Raw genomic sequence first — 19402 nt, 5'->3', positions numbered from 1 at the left:
GCCCTTACGATAGCCCACAGCCCACGTTCAGATCAGCTGTGATTTCTCCAGCAGGTGCACAGAGCGAGGTGGGGAGGTTGAACTTCAAGACGCCATGAGTCTTGGTTCACTTGCTTTGGGAGAACCACCATTTCTGGGATGTGTTTTAATCAGAGCCCTGAGCACTTCCACCTCAGAAATCTCCCCACCCAGTAGATGGGAAGAGGAGATCCATAATTCTAGCAAAATGGGGGGATCCAAAGGGAGCACACTCACATGAGGCCATATTCTTATGCTGTGTGCTGCTGGCCTTCAGAATTCCCACTGAATTATTTCTGTTGCATTTAATTGATTTTGAAATCAGGTTCAAGAAGCTGTGGATTTGTCTGGTGAGCTCATGGTCTTTCTTTGTATAGATTTTGTAGTAGATGCTACCCGGAAAGGAAACAAAATTCGATTTGCAAACCATTCAGTGAACCCCAACTGTTATGCCAAAGGTGAGCTCTCAGTAGTGTGGGAGGGAGGGTGGATGATGGATGCTTTATTTACTATGATTTCTATCCATTATGTAACTTTTTTCATTGCTGAGTTATTTTTTGTCCAAAGACAGTCATGATTTAACATCTGGTATCATTTTGAGTCTTTGTTTTGTAATTGGCTTTCTTCACTGAATACATTATAACCATTTTCCCACAAACAAGAATCTCTTAAAGATAATACTCTTCCTATATCACCAGTCAGAACAACAGCTCTAAAAGCACAGAGGCAACAGTCATCACCGACTGCTTTTTAATTCCACTTCATTTATGTTTTCAATGGGAATTGGGAGAAAATCAGCCCAGCACCACCCATCGTTGGCGTGGAGCTGAGCAGGAACCTAGCCTTAGCTTTGTCCTGTCCGCAGTGGTCATGGTGAATGGGGATCATCGCATTGGGATCTTTGCTAAAAGGGCAATTCAAGCTGGTGAAGAGCTCTTCTTTGATTACAGGTGAGGGGGCCAGAAATGGTTGGGAGGTGGTTCCAGGGACAGAAGGGTGGTTGTTAGAATTGATTTGGGGGCTTACGGTGGGTGATATGGAGGAAGCAGACAGTGGTCAAGTCTTGGTAGTCCTGTCTTTCTCTTTGTTCTGCTCTCGGGTGCCTTGCATCAGAAGTGGGAGCAATTGTAAACCACTCTGAGGAAGGGGGAGAGGGAGCAGAACGGAGGGGAGTCTACCTGTTTGCTCACAAAAGCCTTAATAGTAACCTGGTTCCTCCTGCTCCGGGACAGGTACAGCCAAGCTGATGCTCTCAAGTACGTGGGCATTGAGAGGGAGACTGATGTCCTTTAGCCCTCCTGGGCCCCACGCCAGCGCCTATGGTAGCAGCACTGTCTTTGCTTCATGCACACACCACCGCTGCTCGAGTTTCCTGCACTACGTGTCTCCCACACCGAGAATCCCCCCACCCATTCCCTCTGCAGCGAGGCCTCGGCTGTGTCCAGTGGGAACAAGCTGTCTCAGTGAGAGGGGAGACAGAGGCAGCTAGGGCTTGGGCGCCCAGAAGATAGAGTTGCAGAAGTGCGAGACCGAGTCTTAGGCCTCAGAGGAAGAGAGCACAGGCTGGGGGTGGGTGACTCAGCGTGGTTTCTTGTCTGCCATGTAGGCTGTGAGCCTCGGCAGTCAACCTGGGCAGTTCCTCACAAGCATTGTCCTGTAATTCTAACTTTCCAAGTCAAGGGTCCTTGTGTAATTTGGTTGTCGGCACCTCTCTCTGGTCACGGGACCTGGAGAGGACTGGCTAAATGAAGTTTGGTACCTGGAACTTACGAGTGGCCTGGGTCAAAGGCAAGCCTGGCGGTGGTACAGACTGACTTCAGAGGGGTAGACGGTCACCTAAACTACCTCTTCCCTCTTGTCAGGGTTCAAATTCAGAGTGTGGGTTCTGAGTATAGGTCTTCAGCACTGGGAGAAGGAGAGCTAAGTGCCGTTCTTCCATAGAGAGCCAGAGCCATCCTGATGACCGTAGTTAAACTGCTTAGCTTGGGGCCCTATAGGCTCTGAGAAGCCTTCTCCATACTCTGGAGATGGGTGGATACGTTTTCAGATTCCTGCAAGCAGGTGCCAGTGTGCAGCCGGCTGCCTCCAGAGCTGCGGCTTGGTGACTGCAGGCAGGCGGCGTGCTGCTCCTGAAGAGGCGCGGGTGGTGTGCAGGGCTGGGTGTGAGCACTCTGGTTCCAGGCTGTGGAGTTGTTTTCAGGCCTCTCGTTCCTGTTAGAGCCCACGCCCACAGGGCCTCTGTTGCTTCTCTCTTCTGGGCAGATGGGCGAAGGCCTGGGCTGAAAATGGGGAGGTTGTGAAGGTGATTTATTTTCCTGTCTGATGCACCTGCTGTTGGAAAGGGTGAGTTGACAGAGTTTGGAAGTGGGTGAGGGGCTCCCAAGTTACATGTGTTTAGGACACCATCGTGCTCGCCATGCACACTGGCGCAGGGTATTTGAAGTGTTGAGAAGTAGCAGGCCAACCCCCGTGCCTGTCCATGCTGCCATTCTCTCTGGGAGTCATGAAGAGCCAAGCACTTTATTTCTTTGAGGAGGTCTGCAGGTTGAGGTGGAGTTGAGCTGAGGTCTCTCGGGCCCCTGCCCAGATCCCATTCCTAAGGGGAGGGGAAGGCCAGGGGTTGGAAGATTCCCCTCCAGTTCCATCTCAGCTCCTGGAGGAGTAAGGAGGAGCCTCCTTGACACACACGATGTAAATGAGCATGGGGCTGGCTCAGGGAGCTACCCCTGTGTCTATGGCTGCCATGCTGAGCCGCTGGGGAATAAGGGGCATTGTGCTGGGTAAAAGGATGTGCACAGGGACAGGCTGGCCCAGGGAATACTGGAGTAGGGAGCTGGTTTCTCTCCTCTAGGGAACCCAAGCCTTTCTTTTCTAGTCTATACTGACCACTCCCTTCCTCCAACCCCACTGTCTGTCCCATGAAGCAAGGAGTGGGGTTCCCTCTGGCCAGACTGTCATATAGGGATTTTGGTGGGATGTGCACACACACTCACATACCCTCACACACCACACTTGTGGGCACATGTACACTCAGCCCTCAGCACACACCCAGCCGGCTCCTGACAGAGCCCTCTTCCCACCTAACTGACTAGCCCTGCCATGATTCTGAAATCTCCAGATGCAGTGGTTTGTGTTCGTTGTACTGGAGACACTCTCTAGCTGGACTGTGGGCTCCGAAGTCCTCGTAAAGGACAGGGAAAAACCAGAGACAAATGAAGGAGGAGGAGTTAGGTCTGTCTGAAATGGAGCTGGCTGTGGGGAGAGATGGGCAGCAAGTGACATCCAGCCATTGAGAGGCAAGACCAACCCCACTCTTCCCTCAGTGTGCAGAATCCCTTCCTTGCCAGTTTCAGACCACTGGGACTCCTATTCCACCAGCATTCCCATCCTTTTCCCCTCGCTGCCCCCCACCCCACCTTAAATGACGGGTCTCAACCCCTCCCCCGAGACCGTGGAATGACAGATGGAGCAAGGTGGTGGGGACTAGGGGAGGCTGGTATATGTGCGGCTTTATTGCCAGTGAATCTCACGCACTTTAAAGTCCTGTGGCTTGTGACCTCTTATCTGAATAAAGTGGTAGGATCCATTTTGGCAAGTTGTGTATTGTGTCCTTTGGGGCTGGAAGAATCAAGGGACACCAGTACGGGGGGTGCTCGGACTGAAGTGTTAGCATTCTTTTTTTTTTTTTTAAAGATTTTATTTATTTATTTGACAGAGATCACAAGTAGGCAGAGAGGCAGGCAGAGAGAGAGGAGGAAGCAGGCTCCCTGCAGAGCAGAGAGCCCGATCGATGTGGGGCTCGATCCCAGGACTCTGGGATCATGACCTGAGCCGAAGGCAGAGGCTTTAACCCACTGAGCCACCCAGGCGCCCCGAAGTGTTAGCATTCTAACGCCCACTTTCCAGTGAGGTCTGGGGTTGGGGGGGGTGAGGGGGTTGGCAAGAGCCAGTCAGGCTCCTGGTCAGTGATGCGAGGATCCGGAGGGCTCTTCGTAGAAATTCCTGAGCCCTCAGATGAGGTCCCTTAAAAGCATCCCGCTTATCCCCTCGCCATGACGCCAGCTACCACGCACAGACTGGGGCTCTGCCACTCTGCTTTATTAGGACGGCTCTGGCTCTGAGCGCACGGCTTGAGAGTGGAGGCTGGGTCGGGCTGGGTGAGTGGCCAGCAGACCTCACAAGACTTCCAACACGGGAGAAGCAAAAACTACAGACCGTGGGCACAGCACAGGACAGTCGATTGATTTTTCTTTTATATATAAACTGATAATTAAAAAATTAGAGTAATATATAGAGTTTCTCTGGAGAGAGACTTTGCAACAAAAAATATATATAAAGAATATGACCTCCTGGGCAAACAAAGCAGCATCTCTGAGCGGAGGAAAGAAGACTCCTCATGCACTGGAGAGGGGGCCAAGCCTTTGGACAGGCACCAAGGCTATTGCATATCTTGGGAGAGGGAGGAAGAACAGAGGGCTGGCTAGTCGGTGTGTCTGCATTTTTCTCTCTACATTGCAAGTTTTTTTTCATGGCTTTGGCTAAAGCATGTGAAGCAGCGGAGGTACTAAGGTGCTAAAAGCGAGGCCTCTCGGTCTCTGTACAAAACAAAAATGAGAAGGTGGGGAACAGCAACAAAGTCTTCCCTAACCCCCAACTGAGTGGAAGCAGATGGAAGACGTTCTGCGGGGCAGGGGGGAGGCTAGGGGATATGATTTAGCAGCCTCCTCCCCCCATACCCTGTGCATCCCGGCAATCCCGCACATCTGTCCCTGCTGAGACTGAATATTGGAAGGGAAGCGGTTAATCTCCCCTGCACTCTGTTGTTAATCCCTGCAGCAGCTGGGACAGGGATGGCAGAGGGGGCCTGTCTCAACCCCATGGAGCTTCTCCTTTGGGGCAGGCGAACAACCAGGAGCCTGGGGAAATGGGGACGGGGAGGGCATTGGTTTAGGCAGTGAGGCTGGCCACTCCCTTTGGTCCCATCTGTAGCTCGGCCTGCCAGACTTGGCAGGAGGGGCCTCCTCTGCTTGAGCGGAACCAGCTAAGAGGAGCCAAATGTCCCTGACAGGGTGGGGAGAGGTGGGAATTGGGGGATTCAGAGGAGATGGACTTGGTCCCTAGAGCCCTTCTCCTGATTCACTCAGATCTGGACTCCTCCAGGATCTGGGGGAGATTTTGGTCCCGGGGACCAGGGGCTGGGGCTGGGGCTGGGGCTGGGGCTGGGGTTGGGGCTGGGGCTGGGGCTGGGGTGGAAGCTGCTGTAGGGGCTGGGACTGGGGCAGCGCCTGAAGCAGGGAGGGGAGGTTTGCTGCCAGGGTGGTAATCATGGGTGGCCTTGGGCTCATTGGTGTGGTAGGAGCCCTTGTAGCGATGATTTTGCAGATAGAAAAGCACCAACATCCCCACCAGCCCCAGCAGCAGGAAGGCCACCAAAACTGCAAGGGAAAAAAGAGTTCAGGGCCGATCTTGGGGGTTTCTCCGCAGACACACATGGATGCTTTTGGCCAAAAGGGTACGTGCGTGGCCGTCCGCAGTTCACGTGTGTCAAGCCAGTCCCAAGTGTCCTGCAGGTCTGAATTCCGGGCTCACCCCGCTGCTGTCTTCGGTTTCCCGTATTCTCTTTCCACACCCCTGGGCTTACCCCAGTTTCTCACCTCTCTAGAAACTGCTGCACCCTCTTTCTCCTCATCCCTTTGCTAGAGCCCCATGTTAATAGTTCATTTCAGAGTCCCTGGTGTCCTCAGACACGGAGGACTCGGCAGCTCACGACTCTGCTGCCGTCCACACAGCCTGGCTCATCCGTGTGTGTGCCCCCTCGCCTTATGCCTTCGCCGCCCTCAGCCCGGGGGTCCGGGACAGGGAGGGGATGCCCACAGAGGGTGGAATGAGATCAAGGTAGTGCTCCTGTTACTTACAGCCGAGAAGTATGGCAACCCATCCCTCATCGTGGTAGTACGGGAAGTCTGGAGGGGAAAGCACTGGTGAGGCGAAGCCTCCTCCGTGTTAAGAACCGCTGCCCTTCCCTGTCGACCCTCCCTCCTCTGTGTGTCCCCCAGACCCACCTGGGGGCAGATACCAGGGGTCCAGCTCGGGCGGCACCTCTGCGACAAGGCGCGGCATGGCTCCGCAGTTAGATTCGGATAGCTCCCCCTGAACGCGGAGGGCCTCGGCCAGCTCAGCTGTCATGGGCCGAGGGGCCCGGAAGTGGGTCTTGAGGGGAGCCACGTTGTTGAATCGAACGCCAGACAGGCACCCCGAAAACCCCGGGGTGTTGTAGCGCTGGATCTCTGGGTCGATGACGCCGGTCTCTGAGGGAGAGGCAGGCCCAGAGGGAGAGGGGCTGGGCCCCTCCAGCTTTGCCCCACTCACTACCAGCGGGTTTCCGGCCCCTCACCGCTGCCTTCGCAGCCACCCTGGCTCCCATATCCTCTGGGGCTCCCTCGTCCTCCAGGGCTCCCTCGCGCCTCCACCCCCATGCTCCTCGCCCCAAACACGCTGGCACCCTCAGCTCACCCATAACACGCCCCAAATACAAGGCCTTGGGTGAGTCCAGCTGGCTGTCCACCAACAGCGAGAACTTCTGCTCCGTCAGTGGGAAGTAGTCCACCTGAGGGGCAGGGGAGAGGCGCGGAGGGAGGGAGAACCAGAGGCTGACCAAACCAGGCCCACGCGGGGACTCCCGTGCTGCTGGGGAGCCCTCGCTCAGCCGCAGGTGGACAGCCACCCACTGAAGGATTCACTGTGAACAACCCGGCAGCCTCGTTCTGAGCCCCGTCGTGGCAGCTGCCGGTGGCCTGCCTCGGTGGGGAACCCCGAGACGCCCTGAGCCCATTCACTGCCTTACGGAACAGACATGAGAACATCCACCTCCCCAGACGACCTCCCAGAGCAACACACAAGACCCCTGAGACTCCTCTGTAAACTGGGATGCACTCTCCCTGTGCTATTGGACACGTCCCTGGGGCCACTGCCTGGGTGCGTCCCGAGGGGGTCCCTGTCCCTCCGCGCACCTGGATGAAGAGGTTGCGGTAGACGCGGGTGATGTTGACGCTGTGCGGCTGGCCGTCCGTGACCGGCCTCGTGGTCAGCTGGTACACGTAGGGGCTGGTGCCCAGCTGGTACCGCAGCTGCAGGGTCCCTGCGGGATGGGGGTGGGGCAGGGGGAGAAAGGGCGTGTCCACTCAGTACCCACAGCCCCCTCTTCGGGGAGCTCTGGGTCGGGCTGGGGGTTGTCCCAGTGGACCAGCAGCTGCGACAGTGAAGGGCGCCCTGCAGGAAGCTGGGGCTGGGGGCCCTGTGGGACCTTACCATCTTCCTTGATGAGCACGGCCATGTAGTCACGCACGAAGGAGCTGACATAGAGCAGGACCGCGGGGGCGGAGTCCGTGCTGAAGCTGAAGGACACCTCCTCTCCAGTGACATTGTAGACTGGCCCTCGGTACCCGGGCACCGGCCGGCCGGGCCGGGGGTACTCAGGCAGACGGTACCCGGGCCCGTGGTAGCCGGGCACGTAGCCCGGAGTGTCATAGCCAGGGACATAACCCGGCTCATAGCCCGGCACCGGGCGGCTCAGCATGTGTGAGAACTCCCGGGCTGCTGAGCGCAGAGCAGACTGCAGGTTGTAGCGCATCCAGGTGCCGGGCTCGAAGAATCCGCCGATATCTGAGGGCACATGGAGGGGGATCAGCGCTGCTGCTCCTGGCTTCAGACATTGTCGGTCACCCACCCACCCACCCACCCTGGACCTCAGCCTCACGTCCTGCCACTATCACAGCCTGCCTTCACTCACTGTCAGGTCCCCTGGAGCCTCTAGGTCCCAGAATGGAATCTTAAAACCATGAGAAATGGAAAAGATCATCCAATACGACCTGTGCCTTTTACAGATGGGGGAAACCGAGTCTCAGAAGTGGCTAGTGACTTCCATAAGGATATGCCGTATACAGAGAGCCACGATTAGAATCGAGGTATCATGGGGATGCCTGGGTGGCTCAGTCAATTAAGCGTCTGCTTTGGGCTCGGGTCATGCTCCCAGGGTCCTGAGATCGAGCCTGTGTCAGGCTCCCTGCTCAGTAGGGAGTCTGTTTCTCCCTCTGCCCCTCCCCCTCCTCGTGCTCCCTCTCTCTCACAAATAAATAAATAGAAGCTAAAAAAAAAAAAAAGGATCGAAGTCTCACGATCCTCTCTGGTACACTCTCCACTACTCACCCCCAAACCAAGACCCAAGGTCCTCTGCTGGTCCCTGAGTCCCTGCAAGTGTCTGCTCCGGGAGACTTCTCCCACCATGAACGCTCCTGCACGGGCATCCTCCTAGACCAGCCTTAGGAAGGATGTGGTCTGGGGGCACGTGCAGAATCTTGCTAAGGTGAATGTCAAGGCTTGCCTTAACCAAGAACCAGGCTGTAGACACCTGTTTAGGAGCTCAGCGATTATCAACTAGGAAATGGCATGGGAGCGCACTGCACCACCTGAGCTGGGTATGCTTGCAAGGGGGCGGGGGGAGCCTGTGATATCTTGGTGACAGTGGGAAGATGGGGAAGTTATCTGGCGGTTGCTTTTGAGTTCTTTCAGTACCAGCCAGCTGCATCATCCCCTCCTCGCGCCTCTTTATGGCTTGGAGTCGCCCATCACCTTCAGCAGTCCTGGCTCAGAGACGGTCCCAGCTCAGAGCTCAGGAAGCCAGGGACAACTCTAGTTTTCCCTGGTGCTGACCCTGCACCCACCATCCTTCCCTTGCCCTTCCAATACCCCTCTGCGCCCTGTGGCTCCTGGGTCTCCCATATACAGCTGCACTGACCGTGGTTGCAGTATGGCCCATCAAATGCCGTGAGGTCACAGTCACACGTGTAGTAGCTGTAGCGCTCCACACAGCGGCCTCCGTGGAAACAGGGGAACCGGGGGTGGGCGCAATGGCCTGTGCAGTTGGGTGAGGTACCCTCCGAGGCATTGGCACGGCCCTCCAGGTTCAGAGTTACTCCATTCAGACGCATTGCCCTCAGGCAACCCACGAAGGGACGCCTCTTTAGCTCTGCAGATCCTGGGAAGGGCGGGCAGGTCAAGAAATGGGTGTAGAGTCAGAGGCAGGGGTAAGTATTGGGGCTGGGAAGGGAGCCAAGGGGGGTGAGAGCATGGAATAAAATCCATGGCCTAGACAGGAGAGGTGAGCTCTTGGCCCACTCCGCAGCAGAGGGCGTCGGGACCTCAGACACAGGGCTCCTGGAAGCAAGGAGAGCTGCGGTGAGAGGGTGGGAAGGGGCAGGAGGCCTCAGACCCGGCGAAAGGCTGCAGCTCACCGACGTAAAGGGGCTGGTCGTACTCCAGCCAGATGTAGGTCTGTAGGGGCATGGGCCGCAGCACCCAGGGCCGGTGGTCCACACGGAGCCGGGCCTGCTTCACGTTGATTTCCGCCCGGACCAGGTGCCACTCATCATCGTTGAATTCAAAGTCATCTGAGTGTACTGTCAGGTTCTCATCCCCATTCCCCACATCGAAGGCAAAAACCACGTCCCGGGAGGCTGGACAACGCAGGGGGTGGGGAGAAAAGACTCAGACCCCACAGGTTCCTCACTCCATACAACCTCTCCTCCTCACTCCTCGGAGTTCCTTGAACATCCCTCTAGTTTTCCTCAGCCTGGGACCAAACCCATAAACTCCTTAAAACCTTACACTCCTGGTCTCTCCCAAATTTGCAGATCCCTGGAGCCAGCCTCCCAGCCCCACTGCTGAGGTTAGAAGTGTAACTAGTCAGGCAGAAAACACCTCAGGAGTCCAAGTACCTTCTTGAAGGTGAGGGGCCTGAGGCCCAGATTGCTGAAGCAAGTGCCCAAGTTCACAAAGCTGCTACCAAGACAGACCCGGCTCTAGAACCTACCGTTCTCTAAAGCCCTTTACGTGCTGGCGCCTGCCTTTGCCCCTTCCCCCAGCCTCTGCCTACCCCACCTCCCCCCAGAAATCTCCGTCTAGCCCATGTCCCTCCCAGGGTCTGCCTGCTCACTGTTGAGTTCCACCCGTACGTAAGGCCGGCGCCACTGGCAGTAAGGGCCCCCCATATTCTCTAGGAAGACTCCCGAGGGAGCCGAGGTCCTGAAGTAGAAGGAGACATCAAGGCTGTGGTTGGCACGGATCGGGGGAAAGCGCAGGGCAGCCCCAGTGTGGAAGGAGATGGTGTTCCAGGAATTTCCTGCAAAACCAGGAGGAAAGCCTGGTCAGGGAGGTCAGAGGGTGGAGAAATAAGGGAGCCCCCGGTGGGGTGGGGGAAGATGGGGCAAGGAGAACGGTTAGGGGGAACCGAGGGGAGAAGAAGGGGGTGTAATGAAAGAGAATGAGCAGCAGGGGAACCACACAGAAGGGGTCCCATCCTGGCAGGAGCTGGGTGTCTGGCAGGATGTCCTAGAGACCTGCAGTGGGTCAGGTGGTCTAAATTTCGGAAACTGGAAAGCCAACCCTGGGGAGGGCGCACAAAAGGGTTCTGCCACTCACGATCGCCATAGCAGCGCAGAGGCCTCAGGAAGAACTGGGCCTCAGAATTGGAGCGGTTCGTGTCCCCCACCACCACCTGAGTGACGGGCAAATGGTCCACAAAGGTCAGCAGTCCCTTGTCGGTTCTCCTGTGGGGGCAGGACGCAGCGGTTCAGCCCCTGCTGCTCCGCTGCCCTTGGAATCCTGAGCGCCCTGGCCCTCAGCCCCTCACCACTGGGGCTGGTCGGCATCACAGTTACAGTGCAGAGCGGGGTCCACGCAGCTCCGGTCCAGACCACAGGCACAGCGCTGGATCCCGGGCTGTGAGCCTCCCCAGTAGAAGTGCTGCTCCTCATTTCGCCCAATCCAGAAGCTGTAGGGGTAGCCTCCTGGGGAAGATGTGGGGGCCATTGGCAGGCCCCATCCCTCCATTAGTCTGTGGGCTCCTCTCTCCCCTTTCCAACCAGCCCAGATCCTTGCTCAAGTGTTCAAGAACTCCAGCTGACCTCTCTGGTTCCCTCCTCCCAGCCCTGCCCCCGCCCCCCGCCAACCAGGGCTCTCCTCCAGCTCTGCACCCCGCCCACGGCAGCCCAGGCCCTCACCAGCAGTGTTGAGCAGCCGGGAATTGTAGCAGGAGAACTCGATCCACTGTTCGCAGTGCTGGGAAGCATTGGCCAGGGCACTGACTTCCTCCCAGGAGGCATTCCAGTACTGGATGGCCCCCAGGAACGGCCGCTCCATGCTAGAACCTGTCACCCGAGTTGTCCACAGCCTGTCATGCCGCACAACTGTCCATGCCCGGTTCTCTGGGGGAGTGGAAGAGACAGAGTTTTGGCTCAAGGTGGCCATTCTCTATCCATCTCTCTGCCCATGTCCACCACCGCTGCTGCTCCTCAGAGCCAGTAAAGTTGGCCAAGCAGCTCTGTTCCAGCCTAGCTCTGGGCCCTCGACATTGTTGAGGCTAGATGTGATGGCTGGACTGGATCAGGAAGCTAGAATTTATCTGCAAGGCTAGATTACAAATTCCTGAGTGTCCCCTTTCCCCTCTGCCATCCTTTACCCGCTCACACACCACAGTTCAGTCTTGCTAGCCCCTGCCCCCCCTTCAACCCCCCGTTTCCCCCACACCCCCTCACAGCCTTATTAGCTGCCCCTTCACCACCCATCAGAGTCACTTACCTCGGATATCACAGTACACTACAAATGGCTTCAGAGGGCCACTGCCATCAGGATCAATGGTGAAGTTTCCAGAAGTTTTCCCACTGAGCCGATAAGCCTCACAAGATTCCTTATACAGAGCTGGTAGGTTGTGGGGTGGAGAAAGCAGTTATGGGGTCAGAGGGCGAGGAGGGCCAGTCCTACCGGCTCCAGCAGCCTCATGATCCCCAGCAACCTCCTGGCCTCCCTGTCCCTGAGCGGCCCCCTCCCCCAGCCGGCTTACGTTGGTGACAGGTCTCCCCCTTGTAGCCTGTCAGTTCACAGTAGCAGATGAAGTCATCCCAGGACTGGTAGCAGCGTCCATCATGCTCACACATGTTAGGGCTACACCTAGAGAAGAGGGTCAGCACCAAGGGAAGGCGCCTTACTGTGAGCGAGAGCGTGAGCGTGGGGTCTGATCCCTACAGGCTTCACTTCCGGCTCCTGAGAGCGCCAGGACCCCGAGGAACAAGCCAGGTATATGCCTAAGTGCTGGCACACTAAGGCAAGCCTCAGGGCTCAAGGACTACTGTGTACCCACCCCCTCCCTCTCCTCCCCCACAGAAGAAAACCCTCTAGGACCAAGAGAAGAGGCTTCGTTTCCATTCTGAGCGTGTGTCGCTTTAATGGAAGAGCTAGGTAAAGAAGGACAAGAGGGTGAGATGAGAGGCCAAGGAGGAATCATCTCCAGGTGGGACACGGAGGAGCTGGGAGCAGGAGGGGGGAGATTATTGAGAAAGGCCAATCCCATCAGGAGACCACCGAAGAGGGCTTTGGAGGGGTCACCTCTTGCAGGGAGAGGGGCTTCCGGATACCTATCAGTGATGCCACATGTGTCAAAGAGGACCTCAGCATAGTATCCCAGCCGCCGGCCCTCCACCAGAGTCAGGTTGACCAGCTGACCGTCCACCTTGAGCAGCTCCATGCAGCCATGGAACGCCGTCTGGTTGGAGTGGCAGCCCGATCGACTGGCTGGTTTGGGACAACCTGGAGCAACCACCCCTGTGAGGCCCTCCCCAGGGGAGACCCCAGAGACCCTCCCCCAGGGAGATTCCAAAGGAAAGCCAGACATGAAGGAAGGAAGGGGGCCAAGAGACCATGGCAGTGACTTTCCAGTCCCCAAGGCTCCAGAGGGGAGACGGGGATTTATCCCTACCAAACTCTCCAGGCAGCCCCATCTGAGGGGACTTTGGTGGTGCCTTCCCACCCAGAGACAGGGGTCTGGCCGGGTTGGCTCCCACTTACCCCCAAAGAAGTATGAGGTGCCGGTGCGGATCAGCAGTGGGTATGAGACCCTGACCTCTGCCCCCTCCACATCATCGATGCTGATGACGGCATGGTTCTCCTGGGCTGCAAAATTCACCTCGTGCCAAAAGCCATCGTTCAGGCGGTACCCTGGGCAGGAGGAAAGGATGGAGTGAATGTGTGGGAAGCACCACATTCTGAGAGAAGGGTGTCTGGAGCCTAGAGGCAGCGACCTCATTCGGTCCTATGTGCCCTCCATTACACTATATATATATATATGTGTGTGTGTGTGTGTGTATGATATACAATATACAAAACACATCACATATTAAACATATAAATAGTATATAAAACATGGGGCGCCTGGGTGGCTCAGTGGGTTAAGCTTCTGCCTTCGGCTCAGGTCCTGATCTCAGGGTCCTGGGATCGAGCCCTGCATCGGGTTCTCTGCTCAGCGGGGAGTCTGACCCCCCCCCACCACCTGCCTATCTGCCTCCTTGTGATCTCTCTCTGTGTGTCAAATAGATAAATAAAATCTTTTTTATTTTTATTTTATTATTTTTTTTTAAAGATTTTATTTATTTGTCTGAGAGAGAGGGAGAGAGAGCGAGCACAGGCAGACAGAATGGCAGGCAGAGGGAGAAGCAGGCTCCCCGCCGAGCAAGGAGCCCGATGCGGGACTCGATCCCAGGACGCCGGGATCATGACCTGAGCCAAAGGCAGCTGCTTAACCAACTGAGCCACCCAGGCGTCCCAATAAAATCTTTTTTAAATAAATAAATAAGTAAGTAAATAAATAAATAAATGGTGTATAATATATATTAAAGATTTATTTATTTGAGAGAGACAGAGGAGAGTGGAGAGTGCCTGTGGGGGAGGGTGGGGTCCAGAGGGAGAGAGAAAGAATCTCAAGCTGACTCCCCGCTGAGCATGAAGTTCAACAAGGGACTCATCACCCTGGGATAAAGACTTGAGCCCAAATCAAGGGTCAGATGCCTAACTGAACTGACTGAGCCCCCCCAGGCACCACCCCCGCCATTACACTGCTCCCACTGAGTGCTGACATCTTTGACTGTCTTCCCTGACCCTAGCAGCTGAGGCAGAGTCTGCAAAGCCACAAACAAGTGACAAACACTTCTGGAGCCCCCTGGAGCTAGAGTGTACCAGGACTCTAGGCCCTCCTGCCTCTCCCAGCACCCTTAGACCCTCAGCTCTGACTCTGAGCCTCTGGCCACTCCCTGCTTTTCCCAGCCCCCCCCCCCACCCCCGTGCTCGCGCCCCGCCCCGCCCTCGCCCCTCTCCAATAAGCCAGGGCCTCAGTGCTGGCCCACACAGGCTCCTCCTGGGGTCTCCTCCTCCCCTACCCACCCCCCACCCCCGGCAACTTTCCACCCCTCACCAGCAGCGAACTGAAGCTTCTTTCGGCCAGTCTGCGCGATGGACACGTTGACCTGCCCTTCGCTGAGCATCAGCTCCACGTGGCCCAGCCCGTCCCCCAGGCGGGAGAAAAGCAGCAGCCCCGTGAGATCCCAGGTGCGGAAGCGGAAGGAGACCGCGAAGCGGCCTCGGCGCGGGAAGCCAGGCACCTGCACGAAGTTGTGAGGCCCTCCGAAGTTGACCGGGTGAGGAACCGGGTCCAGGCAACGGAAGGCCACCTTACCCTGAGGATGAAGGTGAGGCTCCATCAGCACCCAAGAGAATGAAGCCGCCTGCCTCCCTGGGGAATTCAGTTTCCATAGTGGTCTCGGACCTTCCTCCCCACACTGCCTCGGAGTGTGTGCGGGGGAGACCTCCCATTCTGACCATTCCCACCCTCCACAACCATAACCAGCTGTGGAGGGGGTCTCCAACCAAGCGGCCCTGGGGGACTCTCTGCTGGCTGTGACTTCTTTACACGATCTCCATGGGCCGCCGCTCCCTCCTTCCCTTCCTCCCAGCCTGGAGAGCAAACTTCCGGCTGGCTTCCTGGCAGGCACTAGAACATTCGCTGCTGAGCTGGGGTGGGGTGGGGTGGGGTGGGGGACGGGGACCACACCAAAACAGACCTGGGTTCAAGATCGGACTCAACCACTGTACAACTCGGTGATCCCTGGCCAAGCCACTCCCGGTCTCTGCATCTTATTTTCCTCAAACATTAATTGAGGATGTGGTTAGACCAGACCACAGCTTCTCAGCTGGGGGTTAGGGAGGGGTGGCCTTTGCACCTCCTGTGAGTCTGTGATGGCGCCCTCCACCCACTTGAGCATTTGGCTGGGGAGAGAGGAATCCTCAGCTTTTATCTGATTCTCTTTGCTTTCGGAGCAGCTTGATGTCCCGCCCTCCCTGAACGCCCTGCCCACTGGCCTCGAAGGTGATCCTCGAATGGCGCCGCACAGCCAGGTCTGCGATGTTGACTCGGTTGAAGATTATGTTTTCTATGCAGCCTCGGAAATTATGCCGATAAGCGAGGTTCTTCTGTGCAGCGCCCACCAGACCCCCAATGTACATCTGCGGGCGGGGCAAGGGGGTTAGGTTCCCTGGATGCCAGTACAAGCTCATGCCCCTCTCTCTCTCCTCCTCCCCAGGCTTTCCCAGGCTCCCAGCCTGGGTTTATATAAGACTTGAAATACACATTTCCCCAGCATCGCTATTCAAGCTGGAAGCTTGCTGGGCCTCCCCAGGCTTGGGTGCTGGCCCTGACTCCACCACAGATTGGGTGCATGCCCTTGGGTAGGTCAATTAACATGTCTGGGATTCTTTACCTGCAGATCAGGGCCACAGAGTTGGGCAATTCAATGGGGCAATTTTCTCATCTCATCTGATCCCCAAAACCCAGATTTCCAGATCCCATGTCAGTTGTTCTTTGGTGGGGGTGTGTGTGCCCAGGAAATCTGCCTTCTAACAACACCAACAACCACAACATCCCAGACCCGTGAACCACAAGTTTGCCAAGAGCTGCTAGGAGATTCAGGAACTGGAGAGCACTGTCCTCCCACGGACCCCCCCAGCACCCCAACTCGACTAAATGAACTACTCTGCTCACCTCATTGTCCAAGTTCAGCCTCTCAAAGTCACCGTTGAGCACGAAGCGCTGTACATAGCCGTCCAGGGTGAGGTTTGCGTCCCGGCCAAATCGGTCCACCCGCACGTAATGCCAGTGCTGGTCGTTGAGGACACCACCAGCGCTCACAGTGGTGTGACCGGGCCTGGGCTGGATGGGGCTGCTGCCTGGGGGAACGGAGGAGCAGGGTCAGACCTACAACCTGGAGAGCCCCAGAGAGGCCTAGCCCCCAGGTGCAGCAGCATCCAGGAGCACAGAGAAGGGTTGGCACAGGGCCCAGGGCAGCCTGGGGGGGGAGGAGGTATACAGAGATTGGATATCTTCAGCTTGGGATGGAGTGGTGCCCACTGGGGAGAATGTGACTTAGGGTACGTCGTTTAACCCCTCTGGGCCCCTGTTTTACAATAGCTGCTTCTACTTCATCCTATGGTTGTTATGAAAAGCTAATGAGATACAAAATAACAACTCTTTGGGCTTGTATGTGTATGTACACGTAATGTATATAAGGTTTCCACAATGAGGAAACAGACTGGAGAGGTTCCTTGTCCAAGGTCACACCACTGGTAGGTGGAGCTGAGACTGGCATCCAGATCTTCTGACTCGGAGTCCAGTGTTTTGTTAGCGCCAAACCCGGCACAGAAAAGGCGAGCCGGTCCAAACAGTAAGGAATGGCAAGATCCGGAGTGGGTGCGGCTTCGCGGAGGCGGGGCCGCGAGGGGCGTGGCAGCCAAGCCGCTGGGGTCGTACCCGCGACGGTGGAGCTCACCCAGGCTCATGTGCAGCAGCAAGTGCGCCCCCTGCAGCTCCAGTGTCACGTAGTCGCCCTGGACCCCCTCCGCATGCAGCAGGAGCCCGTCCTTCTCTTCCGTCTTGAAGCTGAAGGCGAACACATCCCACAGACTCCGGCTGACCCCTCGCGGGAAGCGGTACGAGATGGCATCATCGCCGTCGAAATAGAGCACGTCGGACTCTGCGCGAAGGCCAGCAGGTGGGCCGAGGACCCAGAAGACTGATTCCCGAGCCCTCCGCCCCCACCCCCACGACTCCCGCAGTCTTACTGTAAGGGCAGCCGTAGAGGCCGAGCCTCAGGCCGATCTTGCCACGCGGGTTCCAAGCCAGGGGCACGATGCGGATGTAGCGCGCGGTGAAGTGGTAGTGCAGGTCGTGGCGCACTATCGCCGACTCGTTCACGTTCCCGAAGAAGGTCTGAGGGGGAAGGGCAGAGGGGAGATCAGGTCCCCACCTTCTGCTTTATTTCTCCACAGCCTCCCAGCCCAGCCCGCAGTTGTCACACCCAGCCAATATCAGCTTCCAGAAAGTAGACTCTTCTTGATCTCCTGGACCCTCGTGGCTTTAGAAAAACAGATGACCTAGCGTAGCGTGTCCTCTCCCGCCATCCTATTGTCTCCTCCGAGCTCAACTCGGATGTCACCTCATTCAAGAAGCTCTCCCAGATTTGACCCTAAAGTATGTGAAACCCTGTCATCTGAGAAAGTCTTGCACCCACGGTGAGTGGACCGTCCCTCTGGACTGAATCCCCACATGGGAAGCCGCTGTTCCTCACACGTGTCCCCATCTCCTCCTCCTTCATCCCCCCAAGCCAGTGCCCAGAGCAGGTTGCAGAACTGAGGGGGTTCTCCAAGTGCGTGCACAGGGGGCCTGGAATACCGCATTGTGCCCTTGCTGGTAGAATGGTGTCCAGCTGTCCACTCGGTCCCCATAGAGCAGCATGTAGCGTGTGACCCAGTCCCACGAGTTAAATGAGCCCTGGGTGGCCACAGCTCGGATCCGGTGCTTCTTCATTAAGTCAATCTGGAGCCAAGGATTCGGGTCCCCGGTTCGGGGAGACCATCCGCTTATGCCTATAGAAGAGGCAAGGGCTTTTACCCCTGGCTCTCCTGTTATGCCTGGCCCTCCAGGGCCCCCACCACACCTTGGGGCGGCGCCTGGCTCACCGTGCAGCCGGGCAAATCTCGGCGCAGTGAAGAGCCCATAGTAGGAGGAAGCGCCCAGGGAGCGTGCATACAGAGGCCCGACCAGCTCCTCGTCACAGCCGTCTGGGTTGGGGAAACAGACATTTTGGTCGCAGGGCCCCTCCCAGGTCCTTCCAAACACCAGGCACACTGAACAACTGGAGCTCCTCCTTCTCTGTTCCCCAGCAGGCACCCCAGCACTAACTTAAGCCATCTACTCAACCTGGGCTACAGCAACAGCTGCACACTCAGGGGGGCTGCCTTCTTCTTCTGGGGGGACCCCTAAGCCGGATCTTCCCCAGGTCTGTGACTGCCCTCCTACCAGCCCAGGCTTAGTACTCCCCCAAACACAACCTTAGCATCTTTCAAAACCCGAGTCAGCCCAAGGCACCAATCCAGCCCCAGCCTTATCATGGATCCCACTCATCAGCACCCCCAACCCTCACCAACCCCAAATCCAGGCCTTGGTCCCAAACCCAGCCAGTCATACCAGCATCACCATGTCCAACCTTCACAGCAATCAGGGTCACCAACTCCTGCTTGGATCCCAGCCTCAAAATGCAGCCCCAGCCCCAAACCCTAGCCCCTGGGCCAGCTCCAAGCCCAGCCCCACATCCTGGCAAAACCTTAACCCCAGCTGGGATCACCAGTACCACCCTTATCCCCAACCCTCAAGCCCAGGCACCAGCTCCCGCTTGGATCCCAGTCCCAAATCCTCCCCGGAGCCGACTGAATCCTCGGCTCCTCGCTGCCCAGCACCGGCCCGGGAGCGCGCTCCAGCCTCGGAGCTGCATTGCGGATCGCGGGGGAGAGGCAGAAAAGGATGGAAACGAGCAAGCGCGCGCCGGCCGGGGAAGGGACCCGCGACCACCTAGCCGCATTGCGGCTGGACCCGCCCTGCAGGCTTCGGACTCCCGGGTCCCACCCTGCTTGCACCTGAGCCCGGCACTCACAGTAGCCCCAGCCCCGGGCTCCCGAGACCGCGGCGAGCAGGATGCAGAGGAGCCGAAGACACATGGTGCAGGGCTGACGGGTCTCGGCGGCCGCCTCCCAGGGCCCGGCTCCGGCTAGGGCTCCAGGTCCACTTCGGGCTCCCAGTTCTCCTCCCGGGGTTCGCAGCGGATCGCTGTCTCTCTTCCTAACCCACCCCTCCCTCTATCCTCTCTCTCCCCCAACCCTTCTCCCTTCTCTCTCTCTCTGTCGTTCTAGGTTCTCCGCTGCTCTCTCTCTCCTTCCCACCCTCTCTCCTCTCACCTCCCCCTTCCCCAGCCTCTCTCTCCCGGCACGCGCAGCTCTCCCAGACCCCGCGCAAGCGCGCGCCTCAGCCCTGCTGCGAAAGGGCGGGGGTAGAGAGCCTCCAGCCGCCGGGAAATACCCTGAATAACCCAAGGCTGGCAGGGACTGTGGCCACAGGGCTGGGGGAAGGAAGATAATGCCAGTGGAGCGTCCCGAAAAATCCAAGAAAATCGGGGGT

General features: G+C 57.3%; 2 protein-coding genes across 5 annotated transcripts in view; one reads left to right on the top strand and one right to left on the bottom strand.

Moving 5' to 3' along the window:
• The window catches only part of EZH1 (enhancer of zeste 1 polycomb repressive complex 2 subunit), a 35641-nt gene extending 27667 nt beyond the window's left edge, over nucleotides 1–7974 (top strand). For 3 of the 4 annotated variants that reach the window (XM_032871695.1, XM_032871696.1, XM_032871694.1), the window contains 3 exons: nucleotides 396–476; nucleotides 884–968; nucleotides 1251–3613. In XM_032871695.1, the coding sequence (XP_032727586.1) occupies nucleotides 396–476; nucleotides 884–968; nucleotides 1251–1311 (227 nt within the window). In that variant the 3' untranslated portion in view covers nucleotides 1312–3613. Of the gene's footprint in view, nucleotides 1–395; nucleotides 477–883; nucleotides 969–1250; nucleotides 3614–7813 lie in introns of those variants that run through there. The other variant, XM_032871697.1, reaches the window with a different exon arrangement.
• CNTNAP1 (contactin associated protein 1) lies at nucleotides 4096–19136 on the bottom strand. The gene is made up of 24 exons (XM_032871688.1): nucleotides 18882–19136; nucleotides 17911–18012; nucleotides 17624–17817; nucleotides 17014–17161; nucleotides 16722–16925; nucleotides 15938–16122; nucleotides 15259–15402; nucleotides 14315–14576; nucleotides 12916–13065; nucleotides 12486–12657; nucleotides 11915–12021; nucleotides 11653–11772; nucleotides 11076–11279; nucleotides 10706–10862; nucleotides 10495–10622; nucleotides 10010–10195; nucleotides 9309–9530; nucleotides 8813–9052; nucleotides 7327–7680; nucleotides 7029–7156; nucleotides 6532–6625; nucleotides 6081–6326; nucleotides 5934–5981; nucleotides 4096–5453 (listed from the first exon to the last, which is right to left on the bottom strand). The coding sequence occupies exons 1-24, from the start codon at nucleotides 18943–18945 to the stop codon at nucleotides 5155–5157; spliced, it is 4158 nt and encodes a 1385-aa protein (XP_032727579.1). The 5' UTR covers nucleotides 18946–19136; the 3' UTR covers nucleotides 4096–5154.
• Between the last annotated feature and the right edge of the window lie 266 nt (nucleotides 19137–19402).

This window comes from Lontra canadensis, unplaced genomic scaffold (assembly GCF_010015895.1).
Source record: "Lontra canadensis isolate GAN:19392208 unplaced genomic scaffold, GSC_riverotter_1.0 scaffold43, whole genome shotgun sequence".
Classification (NCBI taxonomy): Eukaryota; Metazoa; Chordata; class Mammalia; order Carnivora; family Mustelidae; genus Lontra; species Lontra canadensis.
This window is presented reverse-complemented; position numbering and strand designations above follow the sequence as displayed.